The sequence below is a fragment of the Procambarus clarkii genome, chromosome 46 (genome assembly GCF_040958095.1).
Source record: "Procambarus clarkii isolate CNS0578487 chromosome 46, FALCON_Pclarkii_2.0, whole genome shotgun sequence".
Taxonomy (NCBI): Eukaryota; Metazoa; Arthropoda; class Malacostraca; order Decapoda; family Cambaridae; genus Procambarus; species Procambarus clarkii.
In genome coordinates this window covers 30090794-30115312 of record NC_091195.1, presented here as the reverse complement: position 1 = coordinate 30115312, position 24519 = coordinate 30090794, and the positions used below count along the sequence as shown (strand labels likewise).

Below are 24519 nucleotides of genomic sequence, written 5' to 3'. Positions count from 1 at the left end.
TAATGTCAGACTTTGGCATCAGTCATGTATACGGAGTTCTTATGGGCCTACCGGGGACCACGAGCCAGAACCTGGCCCCCCTCAGAGAGGCAAGGGGAGCAATGGCCTATTGAAACCCCCGTGTGGTTGGAAGTATTCCATGTCTGCCATCGACCGGGTTAGGCACCCAGAAAGGTAGGTGTCCCAAAACAAACCCCCTATTCTGGTGAAAATTGCAACCAAACGCCGAACGAGTGGATAGAACTCCCCAAACAAAAACGAGCAAACTAGTATGACGTCATTCGTCGTTGCGCCGCTGTCTGCGCAGCCCTCCCTCCCTGGGAGAGGGAAGGGGGAGCCCCAGACCTACCGTGCCGGCGATCCACACCCCAGTTCTTCGGCTGATGGTAGTGGCACCGGTTGTGTGCTCCGACTCCAGTGGTTGTTTCAGCACAGTACCTAGTGTGGTGTCTGTCTTCTAGGTGGTGCATGAGCCGGGAGAGAGAGTTCTCTTCCTCCTTCCGGTGGTTCTCCCTGCTAGGTCCCCGTGAGTGTACACGTCCCGGGGTTCAGCTCTTCGAATGTTGTTTGGTAGCCATGGGCGCCGGTTAGCAGTACCCTGCCTGGGATTACCTGAGCGCGAGTCCTCTTATAGTAAACGCTCGGGACCCTGGGAAACCCCTAGGGGGAGTGTTGGCCCGATAGATGTGGCCCCGGTGTCTCCCCCCTCGCTTTATGTGAGTTTGAGGGTTGCTCTGTCCCCTTGTCTCGGGGTGACTCTCACGGTTTTGCCTCCATCTGCAGCCTGTGGGGTCGGTGACACCTTCAGCCCAGGGTCCTACAAGTTTTGTTGGTTGTTTGTGACTCGGTTACCCAGTCTTATGCTGACTATGTGGGTGCAGGCTGCACGGGCGTTGCACATTGGGTTTCAGTGCCAACACGCTAGTTTGCTCCCTGGAAGCCCCGAGGCTGCCCCGTTTTCGTTAGTGGTCTTGTTGGGTCTCTCCCCCTTCCTCCCTACATCCGGGTCTATGCTGTCTGTGGGTTCGGGGTCAGTGCGGGGCTTCCATGGTTTTGAGACTCGGTTGGTCTCGGGGACTTCTCCTTCCGGGGTAGCGATGGGGGCATTCGAGCCCGTTTCCTCCAGCTGTGTTGTAAGAGTCTGCCAGTGGGCTCCCTTCCTTAGTGCTTTTCACGGCTGCCCCGGTTTCTTTAAGCTGGGGCTTTGGGGGGGACAGCTCGGCCCCGGGGCCTGCCCGATGGGTTCCCGTTGCTGGGATGGGGCTGACGTGGGGGTGCCTCAGGTCCCGTTGGTCCCCACTGGGGTTTTTCTACCCCTCTGGGTGGGGCTTGCGGTTTTGTGGGGTGGGGTTTTTCCTTTCCCCCTCTCCACACGAGTGTTTGGGCGTCGGTTCCTTGTCGATTATGCCCGTTGCTTCTGTCCTGTCGGTGGGTGCTTTTCTGCGTTCTTCACCCCTTTTTCCCAGGGACGGGTCTTCTCCGTCATGTCCCACTCTTCTTGGGGTTCTGCATGACTTTTGGTCTCGGGTGCGACCAGGTTTTTCTGTGCCTTTGTCCTTTGTAATTACCTAAGTGTAATTACCTAAGTGTAGTTACAGGATGAGAGCTACGCTCGTGGTGTCCCGTCTTCCCAGCACTCTTTGTCATATAACGCTTTGAAACTACTGACGGTCTTGGCCTCCACCACCTTCTCACTTAACTTGTTCCAACCGTCTACCACTCTATTTGCGAAGGTGAATTTTCTTATATTTCTTCGGCATCTGTGTTTAGCTAGTTTAAATCTATGACCTCTTGTTCTTGAAATTCCAGGTCTCAGGAAGTCTTCCCTGTCGATTTTATCAATTCCTGTAACTATTTTGTATGTAGTGATCATATCACCTCTTTTTCTTCTGTCTTCTAGTTTTGGCATATTTAATGCTTCTAACCTCTCCTCGTAGCTCTTGCCTTTCAGTTCTGGGAGCCACTTAGTAGCATGTCTTTGCACCTTTTCCAGTTTGTTGATGTGCTTCTTAAGATATGGGCACCACACAACTGCTGCATATTCTAGCTTTGGCCTAACAAAAGTCATGAACAATTTCTTTAGTATATCGCCATCCATGTATTTAAATGCAATTCTGAAGTTAGAAAGCATAGCATAGGCTCCTTGCACAATATTCTTTATGTGGTCCTCAGGTGATAGTTTTCTATCTAGAACCACTCCTAGATCTCTTTCTTTATCAGAATTCTTTAAAGATTTCTCACATAATATATAGGTTGTGTGGGGTCTATGTTCTCCTATTCCACATTCCATAACATGACATTTATTAACATTAAATTCCATTTGCCAAGTGGTGCTCCATATACTTATTTTGTCCAGGTCTTCTTGAAGGGCATGACAGTCATCTAAATTTCTTATCCTTCCTATTATCTTAGCATCATCAGCAAACATGTTCATATAATTCTGTATACCAACTGGTAGATCATTTATGTACACAATAAACATCACTGGTGCAAGAACTGAGCCCTGTGGTACTCCACTTGTGACATTTCTCCATTCTGATACATTGCCTCTGATTACTGCCCTCATTTTTCTATCAGTCAGAAAATTTTTCATCCATGATAGAAGCTTACCTGTCACCCCTCCAATATTTTCCAGTTTCCAGAACAACCTCTTATGTGGAACTCTGTCGAAAGCCTTTTTTAGGTCCAGATAGATGCAGTCAACCCAACCATCTCTTTCCTGTAATATCTCTGGCTCGATCATAGAAACTGAGTAAATTCGATACACAGGATCTTCCAGATCGAAAACCATACTGTCTGTCTGATATTATATCATTTCTCTCTAGGTGTTCTACCCATTTAGTTTTGATTAGTTTTTCCAATACTTTCACTATTACACTTGTCAATGATACAGGTCTATAATTGAGGGGGTCTTCCCTGCTGCCACTTTTGTAGATTGGAACTATGTTAGCCTGTTTCCACCCGTCTGCTACGATTCCTGTACACAGGGATGCCTGAAAGATCAGGTGAAGTGGAATGCTGAGCTCAGATGCACATTCTCTCAGAACCCATGGTGAAACGCCATCTGGGCCAGCTGCTTTGTTCTTACCGAGCTCCTTGAGCATTTTTTCCACTTCGTCTCTAGACACCTCTATGTGTTCTATGTTGTTCTCTGGAATTCTTATTGTATCTGGTTCCCTAAAGATTTCATTTTGTACAAACACACTTTGGAACTTTTCGTTTAGTGTTTCACACATTTCCTTTTCATCTTCCGTGAATCTATTTCCCATTTTCAACCTCTGAATATTATCCTTTACCTGCAATTTGTTGTTTATGAATTTATAGAATAGACCTGGTTCTGTTTTACATTTGTCCGCAATCCCTTTTTCAAAATTTCTTTCTGCCTCTCTCCTCACTGCCGTGTAGTTGTTTCTCGCATCTTTGTATCGCTGGTATGTTTGGGGGTTCGGCCTCTTCCTGTATTGATTCCATTTTTGTGTCTTTCGGTCTCTAGCCCTCTCGCAATTTCTATTGAACCAATCCTGTTTCCTAGTTCTGCATCTCTGTTTTGGTATAAATTTTTTTGTGCCTTTATCATATATTTCACAAAACTTGCCATACATCTCATTCACTTCCTTGCCTAGCATCAAGTCTGTCCAATTATACTCACTAAAAAAATTTCTAAGGTCACCATAATGTCCTCTCCTGAAGTCTGGTTTTTCAACTGCTTCAACCTCCTTATTTTCTTCCAGCTTATAACGCATTGCATACTTTATTCCCAAAAAGACATGGTCACTTTTACCCAAGGGAGGAAGGTACTGAATGTCAAATATCTCTTCCTCCTTTCTGGTAAATATCAAATCTAGCATGGAGGGAACGTCCCCTTCCCTCATCCTCGTAGCTTGTTTAACATGTTGATACAAGAATGTTGCCAGGATGAGGTCTACAAATTTACAGGTCCAAAAATCTTCTGTTTTAGCTTCATATGCTTCCCAGTCTATGGATTTCAAGTTGAAGTCACCGACTATCAACAGTCGTGATCTATCGTTATCCGCTCTCGCTATAATCTCTCTCATTATTGTTATAAGACCTTCACGTTTACTATCTAGCTCCTCCTTTGACCATGTGCTGCTTGGCGGTGGACTATATGCATTTATCATCATTAGTTTATCATCCTCATAGCAGATCTCTAGTGCTATTATGTCAACTTCTTGTGGATTGGCAGTCATTATTTCCTTCACCTTTAGGTGTTCTTTTACCAGCACAGCAACGCCACCGCCTTTCCTAATTTTTCTGTCCCGTCTCCAAATTGAGTAGCCCCTTGGGAATATGACCTCATTTAAAATTACATCTTCAAGTTTTGTCTCCGTGAGTGCAACAATGTCTGGTGTCTGCAGCTGTATTACATCACTTAACTCCAGTATCTTTGATCTCACTCCATCTATGTTGGTGTATGCAATCTTCAGGAACTTGTTCCCCCTCTCCTTATTCTTCACTCCCCCTCTCTCTATTGATTTTGTTGGTTTGCCTTTATGTACCACTTTACTGGTTTGCCTACCCCTATCACTTTGTAGAAAAAAAGAATTTATTTCTTCTTCATTCCTGCTCTCATTTAAATGTTTTGCCTCGGCGAGGTTCAGTTTCAGCTTCTCTCTATCTTCTTTTGATAGATCTCGTCTTAACGACCACCCTTTCCCATCCTCATCCCTTTGCAATTTTCTAGCATTCCTTAGTACTTCTTCCATCTGTTTGGCACCGTTTAGGGTGATCCTCAAAGGTCGATCTTTCCCTTTTACGTACCTGCCTATTCTCCTGTAGTCGCACACATTCTCTCTGTTTGTAAGACCTTCCACGAGGCCAACAATTTTATCTACTACTTTAGCTTCTTCTACAGCTCTTTCTGACCTAGATGTTATCGCCTTTTCTTTGCAGCCAAAAATGATCAGGGACTTACTCCGATCAACTGTGTTTTGCACCAACTTCGGGTTAGATGCCAATTCTTTCCTCACTTCTAGCCTAATGTTTGTTTTATCTTGGTTGCTGCAGTGTTTGACTTCCTTTACTGCTTCTTCTATTTTTTCCTTCTCCTTGGCCACTTGTGCATAAGTGAGTTGCATATCTTTCTTGCACTGTTTTATTCCCTGTGTAACTTCCTCCATCTGTGCTGACAAAAGCTGTTTCTCCTGTTGAATTTCCTTGCCTAACCTATTGTAGTCATTTATGTTTAAATTTACTTTAACTTCTTCCAAAGCTATTTTTAAGAGTTTATTTTCTTCTTCCATGGCTTTGCAATTTGTTTCCAATTGATTCTTATCCTTGCGCAAGTCTTTCACTAAACCCTCAAGACATAAAACTTTGCTATTCAAATGGTCATTACTTTCTTTCAATTTACTAATTATTTCTACATGAAAGTTCACTATAGTATCTAAATTTACCAACTTGTTATGTAGACTACTAATATCAATGCTTTCTTCATTGAATCCCTCAAAATCAAGCTCTGTTTTGTTTTTCCCCTTGCCAGTGGCCATCTTGAATGTTCTTCTCTGCACTGTAAACACTAGGGCAACTTTTTCTCATCCGATTTTTCACTTCCCTTAGCACTTTCCTGTTATCTCACCTATTTTTCAAGAGCACTATACCTTTATGTTCTCTGGGACACCACTCACTACCATCAACCTGTACTACAATACTTAGGATTGTTGAAATATGCTGGAGCTCCTCTGCTGCAAGTGTTGACCCTAGGGGTGTCACCTTTTGTGTTTGCTTCTATGTGTTCTTGCAGGCTCGGGACGGTTTTGCTCCTTCCCGTTTTCCTGGTACGTCTGTCGTCGTTCGGTGGGGCTTCCCTTGGGTCCTATTCCGGCCAGCGTCTGGATTTTTGGCCTTCTCGTTCGTTTGTTCATCTCTCATCTCTCCACGCTGTGTCTCGGCACTGCTAGTTTTCCTTCCGTTATGGTCCGGGATGCCGGATTGGGCTACTTGTAGCCGGTTGGGCTACTTGTGGACGGTTGGGCTACTTGTCACCGTGTTGGGCTATTGGTGGCCCGCTTGGGTTCCGTTTCGGTTCGTTGTTTTCCTTACATGGGCCGGCTAAGTTGGCTTCTGTTTCCATGAGTTGGCCTGTTTCTTCAACGGATCGCTCGGGATACGACCCGTTGAGCTCCTTTTTCTGCTCTGTTGTTGGACGGAGTAGGATGGACCTGTGTAGCCCAATGTAGCCCGACCTGTTGGGCTACTTTTCTTTCGTGTCCTACGCATGCGCCGTGGGAGTTTGTTTTGGTTCCAGGCGGTGTGCACACGTGCTGGTGTTCTGCGTCCAGTTTCTCTCGGGGGCTTTGCCTCTCGCTCTTATCATTCTCCAGTCTGTGCCCCTGTGCCCCGTTGATTGGAACAAGTTTCATAATTTGTCATTTGTTCCAGTGTCCTCTTCTCGCAAAATATGGTAATGTAGAGTAACATGGAATGTAGCTAAAGTGTCAATTCTGATGTGTGTTTAAATGCAATAAGTTCACAATTCAATAACTTTGCATCATTCCTTATGCAATGACTAAGAGGGTACAACTAACATTGCAATAACACAATTTTACTGGTCATCACCCTCTTCTCCCGTCATGTATGCAAGAAGGCCGCTCTGTCACTGGGAAATATATCGCACCCTCCTCTACCTCCATCCCATTGTGTGCTGGTTCTTTGCCTATGAAGTCTATGACATCACTGAATGAGAGTTGACTTGCACTACATCTGTCTGATATGGCATCTCCCATATCCTTTCCATTACCTACATTTGTACAAATTTAAAACATTAAATTTTGTTACGTAATGCTAAATATCTTATTTCTAGAGTCTAGAGGAAAAGAAAGCAGCACTGGTGGACTGTGAGAAGCGCTTGTGTGAGTGTGAAGAAAGTGAGAAGCAGCTGATGAAAGAGAAAGACGAAGCTGCTGTTAACATTTCCAACCTTCAGGATGCCCTTAATGCTACAAAGAGTCAACTGTCCAGGTAATACCATTGATTAAATTTTAGATACACTTGTAAGTGTTGGATAATTATACAGTATTCCAAATCTGGTAACAAATTTTTCAGATGTATACCACTCATTGGGCAAGGTCCCATGAACCAAATCATGCATGGTTAAAGGGAATCTAACATTTTGTTTCACAGAGCCAGGTTTTTGTCACACTTTTCTGTATGGTCATTGTAGTACAAGTAAAGCAAGGGAGAAGGACATTTAGTGCTTGCCCTAATTGCTGGCTGGTCTGCCAGGCCACTACCCTTGACAGTCACCAGATGGCAGCATCTGCACATTAAACAGGGTTCCCCCCCCATCCTCTCCTGCTCACCATTCATAACCTGCCATAAAAAAAACAAAGCACTGGAGCTGGAGGAACCAAATGCCCTGTGCAGAAACAAGCTTTTCATATAAATAAAATAAGTCTGGTTCAGAGCAATTACGCACTTGCTACTTTTGGCAAAAAAAGTCAAACTGGACTGTCCATGACCGTGAAGCATAAGGGTGATAGACCTGCCTGTAGTACAGAGTGGTGCCAGATAAAGCATTGGAATTGGAAGGAAACAATCTGTCTCCCATAAAGTTCTCATATCCAGCCACACAGAAACTGAAGAGGTGATCGTGTGAACGAGAGCACCTAAAGGCAACACAGCCGGTATCAGGCATGGAATCTAATGAGAGGTAACGCAATGCAACGCTACAAGTAGACTACCAAAATTCCAAAACACAGAATATTAATGTAACAAAGCTGAACACCTTCAGTATTAAATCGTCAATATGCAGTCACATATTTAGTTGCTTATTGGAAAGTTTGCATCACAAAAGGTAAGCATCTTGTAAAATGTTAAGTTTAGCAGCAGATTATTTAATAAACCAAGGTGTACATTATTCTCACATCATAATATCTTGTTGTCATTAACCAGATTGGAGATTACGTTCAGTGAGGAAAAGACAGCAGAGGTGTCTCGTGTCACTTGCACGTTGGAAGCAGATATTCAAGACCTGAGAAATGCCAATGCAGCATTACAAGAGGAGCTCTATTCCTGGAAAAACAAATTCCAACACCTGGAAGAGATGATTGAGCCTTTCAGAGTAAGTTGGATTTTTTAGTTTTTGGATTTAGTGTTAAATGATAGCAAGTTCGAAATAGTGCACGTTTGTCCATTTTGGCTTGTGAAGGGATGCACGCTACTTTACATTTATGAACAATATGGCTGAGGGTATCTTTTGGGACGGCAGTTGCATGGTAGGTCAGTGGGACGAGGTTTAGCATGTAATGCAAGTACAGTACAGTATTTGCCACCTAAGCCTGGTTGCTTACTTGTTTTATGTGGCTAGTGCAAGGTGGCAATGTCTTGTTACAGAAAATTCTATAAAGGTGGAAGAGTGACATGTGTAAATCTTGTCATGTGGTTTAGTCAGTCTCATTTTTAAATACAATTTAAAGGGGTTCTTCACTTGAGAAGTTGGATGATTATGTTCTTTGCTTTCTCTCTCCTCTCAATTATGCAATTCCCAAAGCTGTTTGTGCAATCAAAGTTGAGATTGTAGTGTCAGACGGAAGAAAAGTTGCTGTTGCAATGAATTACCTTGTAAACATTATTTATGATGGTAAAAATCTGTGAAGCATGTGTGGTGCCATGTTAATAGAATAAGGAATGAATGTATCATGGAGAGTTGTGGAATACAAAAATGAATAAACAGCATGATTCAGAAGAGCTTACAGAGATAAAGTGGGACCTTGCACAAATGAACTACACTAAACGGACCATTTTTGTTCCGCGTAAGATTTCATTAGATCCACCAGGCATTTTTTTTTAACCTCTACTGTATTGTAATGTATCACATTAACGCATACCTTAGCAGAAGAGTATTATTTTACCGGAAGCACATTTGGGGAAAGTATATGCCTTCCTGATGATTGGTACTCTCACTTGGAGGTGCAGCTCAAATTAAGTCGCTGAATATTGAATTAAATATAGAAATTTATAATCCTGGGGAGAGAGATAATTGGATTAATTGCAAAACAAATGGTGTTAACATTATGAATTATGGTTTGTATTTATTTGGTGCAAACATGAGAAAAACAAATGTATGCAGAATGAAAGTGCTTTATTTTGTATACCGTTAAAGTGAAAAACCTGGAAGGAGAGGGAGGGAGGGAGGTACATGTGACTGCTACTTCATACTACTACATTTATGAAAGAAAAATACAATCAAACAAGACTTTTTAAATTTACCAATTTAGCTTATTTCGTGTATTCAAATAATGCATAATAATTGGAAATTTATTCCTGTGATATATGTAAGACAGTAAGTTAAAGAATTGGTGATTTGACTCATCACAACAATCCTACCTGTTGGTGGGACTGGTTAGCGTTCCATGCGTATTTACAGTTCGGTAGTTTATCTCGATAGCATTGGGATTGGCTTATTGAATAAACTATGGCTATCTAACTTCATTAGTTACTCAAAATCCCTTTTGTCTGAATCATTCACATGAAACTGCTGGTTTAAAGCAGAGTTAAAGTAATAAGACATACATATACAGTATATTGCTCATACATACATACAGTGATACCTTAGTTTACGAATTTAATCCGTTCCCAGAGACGGTTCGTAACCCGAAAATTCATAAACCGAAGCAAATTTTCTAATAAGAAATAATGTAAATTGAATTAATCTGTTGCACACTCCCAAAACTTCAAAGTAAATTTCATACCTAATTCACCCAAATCTTTAATTCTAATGTATGTAAAAGTTGTTGCTTTATTGATGACTCTTGTTGGCATATGAAAGACTGTAAGGAGGGGGGGGGGAGAGGTGTTAGTTTTTGGAACGGGAGTCCCCTTCCATTATAACATCAGGTAGTGATGACTTCTCTGGGGTACTCACTCTCTGGTGTGTTTTGCCTGCATATCACTAGGATCTACTTGTGGCTCACTGCCTGTTTTTCTCACTAAAAATCTAGCCATAGAGGCTTGTTTTTCCCTACGTTGTAACACTTGTCTGCAGTGAGGCATCGCAGTGTCATTAAAAAGGTTAAGGCAACGGCCTACTACAGCTTTCTCTTGGAGAGTCGTTTCAACAAAAGTTTGCATTTCTTCCCACAGTCTACACCACTTCCTAATTGCTGAGGAAGGGACATTCTGTACTGCCTCCTCCTCCTCCCCTGAAGTCATTTCCTCAGCTGATCTTTTGTTTTTCCTCTATTGTCATCCCCACATGTGTTTTCTTGGATTAAACCTTACCACTGGCTTTCTTGGGACTCATGGTGAGATATATTATAATAACTTGTATTCATTACCCAAGAATCCAACAAACACTGATTACAAAGAATTCAAGTGCTACTGTCACTAGGCGAGAGGCACTGATAAACTGAGAGGTGGTCGCCGTGCCACCGTGCACTAGGTCGGCCATACACGTATCGACAAACTACGTTTCCCGAGGCAAAGTTTGCAACCCGATTCGGATTTTACGAAGAAATTTGGCTTGTAACCCGAAAAGTTTGTAAAGAGTGGCATTCGTAAGCCGAGATGTCACTGTGTATATAAAATAAAATATACAATACTTTCTGTATTATTTTAATACTAATTATTTTATACTAATAAATTAGTACAGTGGTACCTCCGTTTTTTAATTTGACCAGTTCCCAGAGATGATTCAAAAACGAATTTTCCCATAACAAAAAATGTAAATTGAATTAATCTATTTCACATACCCAAAAATAGACTTAAAAATACATTTTATTTGGAATACTACTCTACTACTTATATTTTTCATACACAAAACAGTCTGGTATAAATATAAAGCCATAAATAAAATAAGTGAACATTGAACTGCACTTTACCTTTACTGAGGACTCTTGTTGGCGTATGGGAGACGGTGAGGAGGGAGGGAGGAGCAGTGTTGGTGTATGGGTAGGGTGAAGGAGGTGGGTAGGAGGTGAGATTGTCCTCCCTGCTCGCCTTAAACGATTTCTTATCTGCATCACTGGTTCCAGATTTTCCTTTCGCACATTTCACTGCCTCTGTCATGTGGGAACCAGTCAGTCACATGTCGGTCAAGAATTCAATCAAGATCAGCCACAGGCAGTCATAACCAAAGGCAGTCAAGCATTCACAGTTGTAGTAGCAACCGATTAGGTATTTATGGTCAGTCACGCATTCAGTCAATCAGCTATGCACAGTCAATCAGGCTTTCACAGTCGCAACCAGTTGGTTAGTAAAAAATAAGAGTTTAATGACAGGCTCTTAGGGAATCTGCCTCCCGATCCATCAGCTGGTAGCAAGGGAGCCCACCGTGTTAATACCGTCCATATGGCTGGGGAGAGGGAGGGGGGTCCGGTGTCCTCACCTATTTGTGCTTGCAGGGGTTGAGCTTTGGCTCTTTGGTCCTGCCTCTCAACTGTTAATCAACTGGTGTACAGATTCCCAAGCCTACTGGGCTCTATCATATTTACATTTGAAACTGTGTATGGAGTCAGCCTCCACCACATCACTGCCTAATGCATTCCATCCGTTAACTGACACTGAAAAAGTTCCTTCTAACGTCCCTGTGGCTCATGTGGGTACTCAGTTTCCACCTGTGTCCCCTTGTTCGCGTACCACAAGTGTTGAATAATTAATCCTTGTTTACCCGGTCGATTCCCCTGAAGATTTTGTAAGTTGTGATCATGTCTCCCCTAACTCTTCTGTCTTCTACTGTCGTAAGGAGCATTTCCCGCAGCCTTTCCTCGTAACTTGTGCCTCTTAGTTCTGGGACTAGTCTAGTGGCATACCATTGAACTTTTTCCAGCTTCAAGACACGGGCTCCATGCTGGGGCCGCATACTCCAGGATTGGTCTTACATATGTGGTGTACAAGATTCTGAATGATTCCTTACACAGGTTCCTGAACGCTGTTCTGATGTTAGCCAGCCTCGCATGTGCTGTAGACGTTATTCTTTTCTGGGGGGAGCCCCGTCGGCTCCCCGGAGCTTTACCGGCTGATATGCTAATGTCAGACTTTGGCATCAGTCATGTGTATGGAGTTCTAGGGCCTACCGGGGACCACGAGCCAGAACCTGGCCCCCTCAGAGAGGCAAGGGGAGCAATGGCCTATAGAAACCCCCGTGTGGTTGGAAGCATTCTATGTCTGCCATCGACCGGGTCAAGCATCCAGAAAGGTAAGCATTCCAAAACAAACCCCTATTCTGGTGAAAATTGCTACCTAAGCCGAACTAGTGAATAGAACTCTTCAACAGAAAACACGGAAACTAGTATGACGTCATACGTCACCGCGCCGCTGTCTGCGCAGCTCCCCCCTCCCCGGGAGGGGGAAGGGGGAGCCCCAGACCTCCCACGCCGGCTATCCACCCATCAGTTCTTCGGCTGATGCTATAGGCAATGGTTATGTGCTCCGGCTCCAGTGGTTGTTTCAGCACTGTACCTAGAGTGTGGTGTCTGTTTTCTAGGTGGTGCGTGAGCCGGGTGTGATTCTTCAGTACTCGGGCTGCATGCGCCTAGGGTTCCCTTCCCTAGGTGCCCTGTAAGTACTGCCCTTGGGGCTTGGGGCCACCTTCCACAAGTTCCTTGGGTCCTGCCCCTGCTTGGCCGTTTACCGCTTGGTTTTCGGCCGCTCTTTGTGTGCTCGGGTGTTCTGTCTCCCTTGTTCGCCTTAGAGTAAGGGGCAGTGTTTGCACTGGTGGGGCGCGGGGTACTGTGCAGCTTGTCTTTACCAATCATAGCGGCCGGCTCTGTTCCGCTTGGGTACGCTGTCCTCTTGCGGGGTTTTCTTTTTCTTTTGTTTATATACCTGGTGGGGGGTCTGCCTTCGTTCTTGCCCCTTGTGTCCCTTGTGTTCTGAGTATTTCTGGTGGTACCCCCTGCTAGATCCCCGTGAGTGTACACGTCCCGGGGGTTCAGCTCTTAGAAAGTTGTTTGGTAGCTTGGGTGCCGGTTAGCAGTACCCTGCCTGGGATTACCTGAGCGCGAGTCCTCTTAAAGTAAACGCTCGGGACCCTGGGAAACCCCTGGGGGCGCGCGGGTCCGATGGATGTGACCCCAGAGCCCCCCCCTCGCTTCCAGCGAGTTTGAGGGTTGCTCTCACCTTTTGTCTCTGGGTGACTCTCTGTTTTGCCTCCGTCTGCTGCCTGTGGGGTCGGTGACACCTTCGACCCGGTGTCCTGCGAGTTTGGTTGCTCGTTGTGGCTCGGTTACCCAGTTGTGCTAACAAAGCGGGTGCGGGCAGCAGGGGCGTTGCACTTGAGCCTTGGTGGTGGCAACGTTCTCGTGGTTTCCTCCCCGGGAGCCCCGGGGCTGCCCCGTTGTATTTCGTTTTGGGACTTGGGGGTGTTGGTTGCTTCGGTTCCATCCACGCCCCCTTGTCTTTCCCCTGGTTCACCCTTCCTGCCTGTATCCGGTTCCTTACCGTCTGTAGGTTCAGGGCGGGGTGTTTGGTGGTGTTGAGACTCGGGCAGTCTCGGGGAATTCCCCTTCCGGGGTAGTGACGGGGGCATTTGGGCCTGTTCCTCCAGCCGTGTTGTATGAGTCTGCCAGTGGGCTCCCTTCCTTAGTGTTTTCACGGCTGCCCCGGTTTTCTGGTACGGCCGGGGCTTTGGGGGAACGGCTCGGCCCCGGGGCCTGTCGTGTAGGTTCCCGGGGCTGGGGAGGGGCTGACTTGGGGGGGCCTTGGCCCCGTTAGACCCCGTGGGGGGTTTTATCCCCCTCTCGGCGGGGCTTGTGGTTACGCGGAGTGGGGTCTTTCCTCCCCACTCGCCGTACGTGCTGTTGGACGTCGGCCCCTCCCCGGGCTCGGTTCCTTGGCCTTTGAGTCGGTTGGTTCCGTCCTGTGGGTGGATGTTTCCTCCCCCGCTTTTTGGGACGGTGTTTTTGTCATGTTTCCCCGTTCGATGGGGTTCTGCGTGACTTTTGATCTCGGGTGCGCCTGCGCCTTCGTGTGCCTTCGGGACTAGTGTTGGCTTCTGTGTTCTCGAGGGTACGGGAAGGTTTTTCGCTACTTCCCGCATTATTGGAACGTCTGTCGGCTCCTAGTACTTGTCGCCCTGTTGGGCTACTTGTCGCCCTGTTGGGCTACTTGTCGCCCTGTTGGGCTACTTGTCGCCCTGTTGGGCTACTTGTCGCCCTGTTGGGCTACTTGTCGCCCAGTTGGGCTACTTGTCGCCCGGTTGGGCTACTTGTCGGCCGTTTGGGCTACTTGTCGCCCGTTTGGGCTACTTGTCGCCCGTTTGGGTTCCCTTTTTTGGGCTCTTTGCTTCTTTGGCCGGTTTTATTGTTCCTGCTTCCTCTTTTGGCTCTTTTTCTCGTGCAATAGTCCTGGCTGGCGCCTTCCCGCAGGGAGGGTGTGCGGTTCGGCCAGCGTGTTATGCGCATGCGCCGTGGAGTTTGTTTTGGTCTGGGCGATGGTTCAGTGCTGGGGTTTTGCGCCCTTTTTTGCTACAGTGCTTCGCCTCTCGTTCTTCTCCCTGGCTGCGGTATGTGCCCCTTTGCGCCAGGGGTGTCCTGGTTCCCAGTTGTGGGGAGGACACCGCGGTTTTCTGTGTCATGGGTGTGGACCGCCTCCTTCGCCTCTCCCTGTTCTCCTGCGGGTCCGGCTCTGGCGTCTTCACCTGGCGGTGCTCCCAAGTTCTTCTGGGCACGGTTGAGTCGTGTCAAGTTCAAGCCACCATTCGCCAGGTGAGTTTCTGCGGTCTGGCGTCTTTTGGCCGGGCGCTGGATGCGGCGGTGTTCATATACCTGTCTTTATTTAGGTATAATTTTGTACGACTGAGACCGTTCGCACACCAGTGACTGTCCCTTTATCACCCCTTCCTGTCCCCCTCATGTGCATGTCCAACCCATGCTGGAGTCGTTCAGGGGACCCTCCTTTTTTAATGTTGTGAGGTGTGGGGGTTGTAGGGTTGGTTCTGTACTCACCTGGTGAGGCTCCTGGCTGTGCTTGCAGGATTTGAGCTCTGGCTCTTGGGTCCCGCCTATCTGGTAGAACTTGCGGGATAGTACCAGTGGAGTGCAGTGGTGCTATTGGCACTTTTGGGGAACACTGTATTACCATCAGTGGTCTGTGCTTGTTACACGACCTACTTGCGAGCATAAGCCTTCTTGCTGGTTCGTCCGTGGACTTCCAGGGCGCACTGGCCTGTTTTCGTATGGCAGTTCCGGCCCGTCCTGGTTGTGGGGGTATGTGGGCCGGTGGACTGCTCCTAGCAGCTGCCTGGTGGGCCATCCTCTGGCCGGTCTGGCCTGACCTTGGGCCGGGCTTGAGGTGTAAAAGAGCTCCCAGTTCCTCATCCAGCAGGTATCGAGCGGGGTTTCTCCGCCGTCGGTCGCCTGGTGCAGGTTTCTGGGCCTGCAGGGTTTTGTCGTGTCTCCGTTGGCCCTGTCTGGGGTCTGCCTGCTCCGTTCTCTGCCTTTGCAGAGGGGAGTTGCTATTTACATGTTGCATGTTGCAGTGGTGCCTGTTGCTGCTGCTGCTGCACGTGAGCATTGGTACCGTGTTTCACGGTGGCGTGTCCTTGTTCCTGTGTCCGGTTGTGGAGTGGCGCTTTGCTGCCGTTTTGTGCCTGGGGATTGCGTGGGGTTTTTGTCCCTGCCTGATTGTCCACCCCTGGTTGTTCTCCTGGTTTTTTTTTGTGCTTCTGCTCTTTCTTCCTGCCTCTTCTGCAGCAGGAATGTTCTGCGTGTGTTCTTAGGCGTTGGTCAGCCTGTGTCCTGTGATGTGCTTCTTTGTCTCGGTCTGTTGCAGTTGTTCGTGCCCCTTGGTTCGGGTCCTGTTCTGGCGGCGACCCTTCCGCCTTCTTTGGTTTTCCTAGCTTGCCCTGCCGGTTGTTGTTGTTTTATTTTTTGGGGGGGTTCTTGCGATGTCTCGCGTCGGACCCGTCGTTTCTGAACTCCTGGCGGGCTTGCATGCTTCGGAGTTTTTCTGTTCGGCAGACGTTCCATCTCCTTGTGCCGCCTGGGTTTCCGTGGTCGCGCCCGAGATCTTCTCGCGGCTCCGCCTTTTTCCTGGGCTCGGGGGGGCCTTGTCGGGGCTGCTTATGTTCTGCCTCGTGGTCTCGCCTCCGGTTGGTGGTCGGGTGGCTTCGTGGTAGGTGTCCCACCTGCGTGCTTTCTTGGCGGCAGTATGGGGTATTTTGGCGGTCCTTCCTTTTCCTGTCCCTTCTTCGGTGGGTCCTTCTTGTTGGCTTGGTTTACTCTCGGCTTGGTTTTCTAGTGGGGGTTGGGGGCCGTCGTCTTGCCACATACTGTCGCCTCTTTTCGTGCGGCGCAGGCGGAGCCGCTTCAGCTTGCTTTCGGTCTTGGTGTTGCTTCTGCACCGTTAGTCAGCTGTCTTGTGCGTCATTTCACCTCCGGCCTGTTCGTGCGCCGCTTGCACCATCCTGGTCTCTGGTCAGCGTGCTCTGTCTTCTCCTCGGTTGGTAGTGCCCCTTCGGTTCCGGTGTGTTTTTTCGTCGGCTCTTTCCTTTGGGCCTTTGCCTCTGGGGGTCGGTTCGCTGTGTTTTCTTGCTCCTTCGGTTTTAGCGTTTTGGTTGTTTGATGGCAGCAGTCTCCATCTTTTCTGGCGCGGGGTGGGGCTGCTGCATTCTGGAGGGGTCCAGGGTTTGTTGGTGCTTTGTTGGTCGGGCCGGGGGTGTGTCGTTTTTGTGTTCAGTGGCGGCCCTCTGCTGTTGTTTGCGTGCCACGGCGTTTGGGTCCGGAGCGCGTTTTGCGTTGATCCGGTTCTGTTCTTCCCGGTTCGCGGGTGATGGTGTCCCGGGTGGTCAGCCGTGTTCTTGCGGCTAAGCTGCCTGTGTTCTTCCCTCATGCCTGTGGCGTTCGTGGCTTCGCTGCTCTCGCTGCCGTCTGGGCGACGTGGCCTTGCAGTCTTTCGGGCATGGATTTTTGGTGTTCGTGCAGGGGCCTTACTGCTCGTGGTTCTCGTGTTGTTCCCGGGATTTTCGGGGCTGTGGCGCCTTGGGTTGGCGTTTGCTGCCGGTTGTCTCGCCTCCTTGGGGGGGTGCGTGGTGTCCGCCTCCCGGTTTTTGTCCCTTTGACCTTCCTCTGTGGGTAGTTAGCTCCGGGGAGCCGACGGGGCTCCCCCCAGAAAACCAGCGTTGAATGTAATGAAACGCCATTTTCTGGGTGAGACCCGGAGGCTCCCCGGCAACCCTCCCTCCCTCCGGTCGGCGTTTTTCGCGTGTTTTGACATCCAGCCTCAGAACTGATGGGTGGATAGCCGGCGTGGGAGGTCTGGGGCTCCCCCTTCCCCCTCCCGGGGAGGGGGGAGCTGCGCAGACAGCGGCGCGGTGACGTATGACGTCATACTAGTTTCCGTGTTTTCTGTTGAAGAGTTCTATTCACTAGTTCGGCTTAGGTAGCAATTTTCACCAGAATAGGGGTTTGTTTTGGAATGCTTACCTTTCTGGATGCTTGACCCGGTTGATGGCAGACATAGAATGCTTCCAACCACACGGGGGTTTCTATAGGCCATTGCTCCCCTTGCCTCTCTGAGGGGGCCAGGTTCTGGCTCGTGGTCCCCGGTAGGCCCTAGAACTCCATACACATGACTGATGCCAAAGTCTGACATTAGCATATCAGCCGGTAAAGCTCCGGGGAGCCTCCGGGTCTCACCCAGAAAATGGCGTTTCATTACATTCAACGCTGGTTTTTTTATGTGGGCTTCAGGAGACAGGTTTCGTGTGATATAAACTCCTAGATCTTTCTCTGTCCATTTCATTAAGTACTTCATCTCCTATTCTGTATCCTGTGTTTGGCCTCCTGTTTCCACTGCCTAGTTTCATTACTTTGCATTTACTCGGGTTGAACTTCAACAGCCATTTGTTGGACCATTCACTCAGTCTGTCTATGTCATCTTGTAGCCTCCTACTATCAACCTCTGTTTCAATCCTCCTCATAATTTTTGCATCATCAGCAAACATTGAGAGAAACGAGTCTATACCCTCTGAGAGATCATTTACATATATCAGAAACAGTATAGGTCCAAGGACTGAACCCTGCGGGACTCCCCTTGTAACATCTCGCCAGTCTGAGACCTCACCCCTCACACTGACTCGTTGTCTCCTGTTGCTTAGGTACTCCTTTATCCAATGGAGTACCTTCCCTTTCACTCCAGCCTGCATCTTCAGCTTTTTCACTAGCCTCTTGTGTGGTACTGTATCATAGGCTTTCTGACAATCCAAAAATATGCAGTCTGCCCACCCTTCTCTTTCTTGCCTGATTTTTGTTGCCTGGTCGTAGAATTCAAGTAACCCTGTGAGGCAGGACCTGCCATCCCTGAACCCATGTTGATGCTGTGTTACAAAGTTCTTTCGCTCCAGATGTTCCACCGTCTTTCTTCGCACAAACTTCCCCATCAGCTTGCAAGGTATGCAGGTTAGGGACACTGGCCTGTAGTTCAGTGCCTCCTGTCCATCCCCTTTCTTGTATATCGGGACTATGTTAGCTGCTTTCCAAATTTCTGGCAGTTTCCCTGTTGCCAGTGATTTGTTATACACTATGGAGAGTGGCAGGCACAGTTCTTCTGCTCCTTCCTTTAGTATCCAAGGGGGAGAGTCCATCTGGGCCTATGGCCTTTGTCACATCCAACTCTAGTAAACACTTCTTTACTTCCCCATTGGCAATCTCAAACTCTTCCAGTGGTTCCTGGTTAACTATTCCCTCTCTTATCTCTGGAATTTCTCCATGCTCTAAGGTGAAGACCTCCTGGAATTTCTTATTCGGTTCCTCACACACTTCCTTGTCGTTTGTAGTGAATCCTTCTGCCCCTATCCTTAATTTCATAACCTGTTCCTTTACCGTTGTTTTTCTCCTGATGTGGCTATGCAGCAATTTAGACCGAGTCTTTGCCTTGCTTGCGATGTCATTTTCGTATTGTCTTTCTGCCTCTCTTCTCATCCTGACATATTCATTTCTGGCACTCTGGTATCTTTCTCTGCTCTCAAGTGTCCTGTTATTCCTATAGTTTCTCTATGCCCTTTTACTTTGTTGCTTAGCTAGCCTACATCTGAGTAAACCACGGGTTTCTCATCTTCATTTCACTGTTTTCCTTTTGGACTGGAACAAACTTGTTTGCTGCTTGCACTTCTGCGTGATGACCCAAGACATGATGGACTACGTCTTTTTCCTGGGCTCTGTTTCCCATGCTATATCTGTTAGGAATTTTCTTATCTCCTCATAGTTTCCCTTTCGGTATGCCAACCTTTTGTTTTCAGTATCCCTCCTCGAGTTCATTAACCCTTCTTCAATCAGGTACTCAAATACCAGTACACTGTGGTCGCTCATTCCTACTGGGGTCTCAAAACTTATTCCTCTTATGTTGGAGTCGTTGAGAGTGAAGACTAGGTCGGGTCTCGCTGGTGTGGGGGTTGAAGGGTGTGGGGGTTGAAGGGTGCAGGATGGGGGGGGGGTGGAGTAGTGGGGAGGGTGACCAATTCTGCCAACCATCTCACTACCATTCACCTGCACACACTAACACCTGCCCGACCACTGCTGGCCACCCCCTCCATCATCCATCCAGGGCCCTCCCTCCACCATCCATCCATCCAGTCCCTCCTCCACCATCTATCCGCCCGCCCCCGCATCTCCTCCGCTATCCATCCAGCCCCCCCCCTACCACCTCCGCCATCCATCCGCCCCCCCCACCTCCGCCATCCATCCACCCCCCCAACCTCCGCCATCCATCCACCCCCCACCTCCACCATACATCCGCCCCCCCCCCCCCCCACCTCTTCTGCCATCCATCCAGGCCCCTCCACCTCTTCTGCCATCCATCCAGGCCCCTCCACCTCTTCTGCCATCCATCTGGCTCCCCACCTCTTCTGCCATCCATCTGCCCCCCCCACCTCTTCTGCCATCCATCTGCCTCCCCCCACCTCTTCTGCCATCCATCCAGCTCCCCCCCCCCCCCCACACCTCTTGTGCCATCCATCCGGCCCCCTCCCAACCTCCGCCATCCATCCGGCCCCCCCCCCCCAACCTCCGCCATCCATCCGGCCCCCCTCACCTCCTCCGTAATCCACCCGGGCCTCCCCTACCTCCTCCCCCATCCACCCCCCCCCCTACCTCCTCCCCCATCCATCCCCCCCCCCCCCCCCCACCTCCTCCCCCATCCATCCTGTTGTCCTCCCAAATACAATATTCAAATGCGATCGTCACTTGGCGGGAGACACTGGTAAACTGTGTGCACCTTGTCCCGCGCCCCACCCCTCATCCAGCAGAACAGAACCACACGCTCGTCGACGCATACATGTACATATCAACAAACTTGAGCACTGAGACAAACTACGAGTACCAAGTCACATTTTTCAAAGATATTGAGCTAGAGAACCGGAAAATGAAAAACAAAAAGGTGCATTCGAAAACTGAGGTTCCGTTATACATATTCATTTATATGTGCACTTAACATGCAATGATATATAGCCACAATAAATAAAAGAAAATTAATTGAAAGCATAACAGGAAATGTACATAGAAGCCACCAAGAACAATTAACTTCTGTTCAATTGCCTAGTTGTTGGTCGGTAAACTCCTGGCAACCACTGGGCAAATAGTTTGCGCGATGTCTTTGTAACTGATTTATTTCTTGATACTTTAGCTGCCTAGTAAACTACTGCATGTCCACCAATGAGATTCCTTTAATGTTTATTTTAATGGTTTTAACACTTTTGTTGTATTTTAATGTTACAGGAACAGCTAGATGCTTATGAAATTGAGAAAGCCAACCTCCTAGAGCGTAGTTCAGCAGCCAAGGAGGAGGTTGACAAACTGAGCAAGCAGTACGCAACTCTTCTAGGTCATCAGAATCATAAACAAAAGATCCAGCATGTCCTCAAGCTCAAGACTGAAAATGTCCAGCTTAAAGAAGTAAGTTCAGTGTACGAAAATTATGCAGTATTTAGGGTTACAGAAATAAAATGGAATGAAAATGTTTCAATAGAAAGCATACCAATTAATGTCATTGATATGGAAATTTTTGTCAGGGGTCATGAGGTATCATTTGAAACATTTAAGGTGCTTTTGTATGTATGGAAATTTATCAATCTTAATTTGCATCATTCCACATGCATAAAAATTAATATTAAGAAACATTTCAGTACTCTGGTATTTTACCCCGGGATACTTTCCTGAAACATGACGACATTCTATTTAAAGGGTCGTATGATGTTTTATCATGTGTGAAAGCACCTGGGTGTAGTTACAGGATGAGAGGGATGCTTTTGATGTTCTACCTTAAAACGGCTCCAACCACTGTAGTTTTCTGAGGGAGCACCGTCGTCTCCCTGCAGCCATCCAAACTGATATGTGCTATATTAGGTTGGGATCATTAGTCACTGGAGTTCTTTAGGCCTACAGGAAAGCAGTGCCAGAACCTGGTTCCCCCAGAGAGGAGCAGAGAGCAGTGACGTACGACCACTCTACATTTAAAGTATGCCGTATTTTGCTATCAACTGGGGTGGGCCCCCAGAAAGATAAGTGAGCAAATTCAAATAACTATCTAGGAAACTGTGACCTGTAGTCCAAAAATGCAAAGAAACTCCTATTAAAAGAAAGAAATTAAACAGAAAATAACTGAAACTGGCAACCGTGCCATCAACTAGTACTCCTGCTCGCTAGCGTATTGATGGGGGGAGGGGGCCATCATGGGAGGAAGGGGTAGCCCATCCAGGAGAGTCGGCTCCTTGCCAGCTCAGTTCTCGGCTATTGTGCTTGCTGGTCACTCATCATCTCTGGCCTCACTTTCCTGTCTGGATTTTGCTCTGTGTGGCTGTGCCAGCTGTGTTTGTGTATGTGGTGGCCAGGTTTTCTTGGTACAACCTGTTCTTACAGAGCACCCCGAGAAGGGTAGCCAGGGTGCTCCGTGTTTGGGGGGGGGGGGACACTCCGTTAGGGGGCTTCATTGCTTGATAGGGTCTTTGCCCTTGTGGTATGTCAGGGTCTTGGGCTTTCCGTCTTGCCCTGGGTGAGGGAGTGTTATTAGATGGGTGGGGTGCACTGTGGCTTGCGCAGTCTGCTTCACAACAGCGACAGCCAACTTTTCTCTCCGACTGCCAGTTTGTTTGGGGCTGTTTTTATGGGCTTTTGCCCTGGCTTTTGTAGAAGAGGTCTGCTTAGCAGCTTATTAGACCTCTCCTAGGTTGTTTGGCTTTCCTCCTCCGTTGCCCCTGAGGTCTCATCACTGCTCCTGGTTTGCCTATGGATCCATTAGATTCCACTCTCGCTGCGTGCAATGTTGATGGTTGTTTGTCACCCTCTGCCTCGGGGTGAAGATCACCCCCTTTCTGCCTCCGCCATGCTGCCTGTTGGGTTTGTAACTCCTTTGACCCTGAGTGTGGTAGAACATGTTCTCTGCTTGTGCTGCAGTTTACACATTCCTCGTCTGCGGATGGGAGGTTTCAGGCTGCGAAAGCATTGCAAACTCACTTCTCCCTGCAACACACGTGGTTGGTTGCCCAGTTTGGATTTTAGAGCCCGGGATTTGGGGTGTTGGTTGCTTCGCCTTTGGTTTTGTTCATGCCACTGATTTCTTCTTAGGTGGGCAAGTTCGCCCTGCTCCTCCATCCCTGTTTCTGGCTAAAAATTGTCAGGATGTTTCAGAGTCAGGGCGGGGTTTAGGTTGGGATGAGGCTCGGGGAAATGCTCCTTGCAATTCGGGCGCAGAGGTGGTCGAGCCCGTTTTTTCCACCAAGGCTTCCGTGGAAAGTGGGAAAATAAATGGTATTTTTTTTTTCTCAAGCAAGGACTGTATCCCGTGTATTTTGCGAATTTGCAAAAGACATGTTTCTATGGATGTGTTCCTTTTCTTCAGTTATCTTTGTATTCCCTTATGTCACCTTGATAAGCCAAATTATGGAATTCGTTTCTCCAACAATGGGAAGTATTATTATCTCACAATATAAGTTCCTTTAAGCACTAACCAGCTTGTCATATTGTAAAACAAACCATGTATTTACTTTACAGGAGGTGCATAAACTTCGTCAGGAAACTGAGAGACATCGGAAAAATGCGAGACGGCTGGAGGACAAAATGGCTCGACTGGCCGGATCAAATAGTCGCCTTAATGAAACGTCAAAATTGCTAAGTGACAAGGAAAATTCTTTTAACGTTACTGGGGCAACGGCTCCTCCTCCTCCTCCACTGTCTTCAACACCTCTTAAATCCATCAATAAACCACAGAGGTTTTAATGGAGAGTTAGTATTTAGTCAGTATATACTGTATATATATAATAGGCCATTTTATTGCAGTTTATGGAACTTTACTGAAATGATTGTTGCTGCCAAATGTATTACTAAAGTAGGTTTTGAGTTGTAATATGTAGGCAGGCTGAGAAGGGTGCCTGATGGCATATCATGTCTTGCCTGCCTACACGTGCCGAGGAATGTGCCCGACGGCATATCATGCCTTGCCTGCCGTCACATACCGAGGAGTGTGCTCGATGGTATATCATGTCTTTTCTGCCTACACGTGCCGAGTTGTTGTTTCCAGCCTTGATTTGGCAACCATTTTCAAATGTACTGTACTTTTTAGTTTTAACTGTGTTTTAAAAGTTTATACATACATTATTTTAACTTGAAAGATTTCAAACTAAGATCTGTAATAAATGTTATTGAAATTCATTTATCATCATTGGAAAGCAAAATTGTGTTTATCATATCAGTGGATAAAATTTGATAATCATTCTAAATCATTAAAAAATGTATCCAGTTTTGAAACATCTGAACTATTGAATCCTGTATTAAGAGAAAAATTGGAATTTAGAAAAAACATTTGCTAATTTGGTATTGCATTTTATGCTGTGCATTGTGAGAAAATTTAATAACAATCAAATAAAAATAACAAAGCTTTTGGGATTTGGTTGCACATTTATGATATTAATTATACCATCAATAATCTTCAACAGTATAAATTTTCCTGGAGTAAACAAATTTATTCATTCTTTCCAATTACTTGTCATCAAAACCCAAGTCTCTGGAAGAAGCTGCCACTTAGCTGCACTCCTGAATATTGTTTATAACTTGTTCTGTGCTAGACGTGATCTCCTGCTCTCCAGCTGAACGTGAGGTCTTCGGCTTGCATTTGACATGGAAGGGTTAATCCCTGTGGATTAGAATGACGGCATCGTATCTGACAACCTCGTGACCACATCACTGTTGACTCGAGTTGACCTGTTGCACGGTTAACTTCTTCAAAGGTGTGAATTTTCCATAGTCTTGCACCGTGCCCATGTGGCTGTTACGATGTTCATGTTGTTCTACTATGTACTGCTCTCTTGTTACATATCCCCCATTGTCCAGGTTTAAGAAAAATCGTTGGTGAGGAACTCGAACATGGTTTTTCTTATCCCAGACAACAACAATGGAACAAGCGTATGCCTCGAAAAATAGGTAACTACCCTATCTAAAGACATACACAAAATATTAAATAAATCAAGATGTCAAGAAATCAATAAATCAAGGGTCAATCTGCTATACATCCGTGCTGCTGTTCATCCTTCCTGGTCATCGACCAGGTGATGACATCAGTGTTGAGAGCGATGAT

The 24519-nt window shown here is 47.0% G+C and overlaps 1 protein-coding gene across 1 annotated transcript in view; it reads left to right on the top strand.

Moving 5' to 3' along the window:
- The window catches only part of LOC123770547 (hyaluronan mediated motility receptor), a 188038-nt gene extending 164214 nt beyond the window's left edge, over positions 1–23824 (top strand). Inside the window, exons 20-23 of the mRNA XM_045762557.2 lie at positions 6821–6978; positions 7912–8080; positions 20670–20846; positions 22941–23824. Of these exons, the coding sequence (XP_045618513.2) occupies positions 6821–6978; positions 7912–8080; positions 20670–20846; positions 22941–23165 (729 nt within the window). The 3' untranslated portion in view covers positions 23166–23824. The remainder of the gene's footprint in view (positions 1–6820; positions 6979–7911; positions 8081–20669; positions 20847–22940) is intronic.
- The last annotated feature ends 695 nt before the right edge of the window (positions 23825–24519 follow it).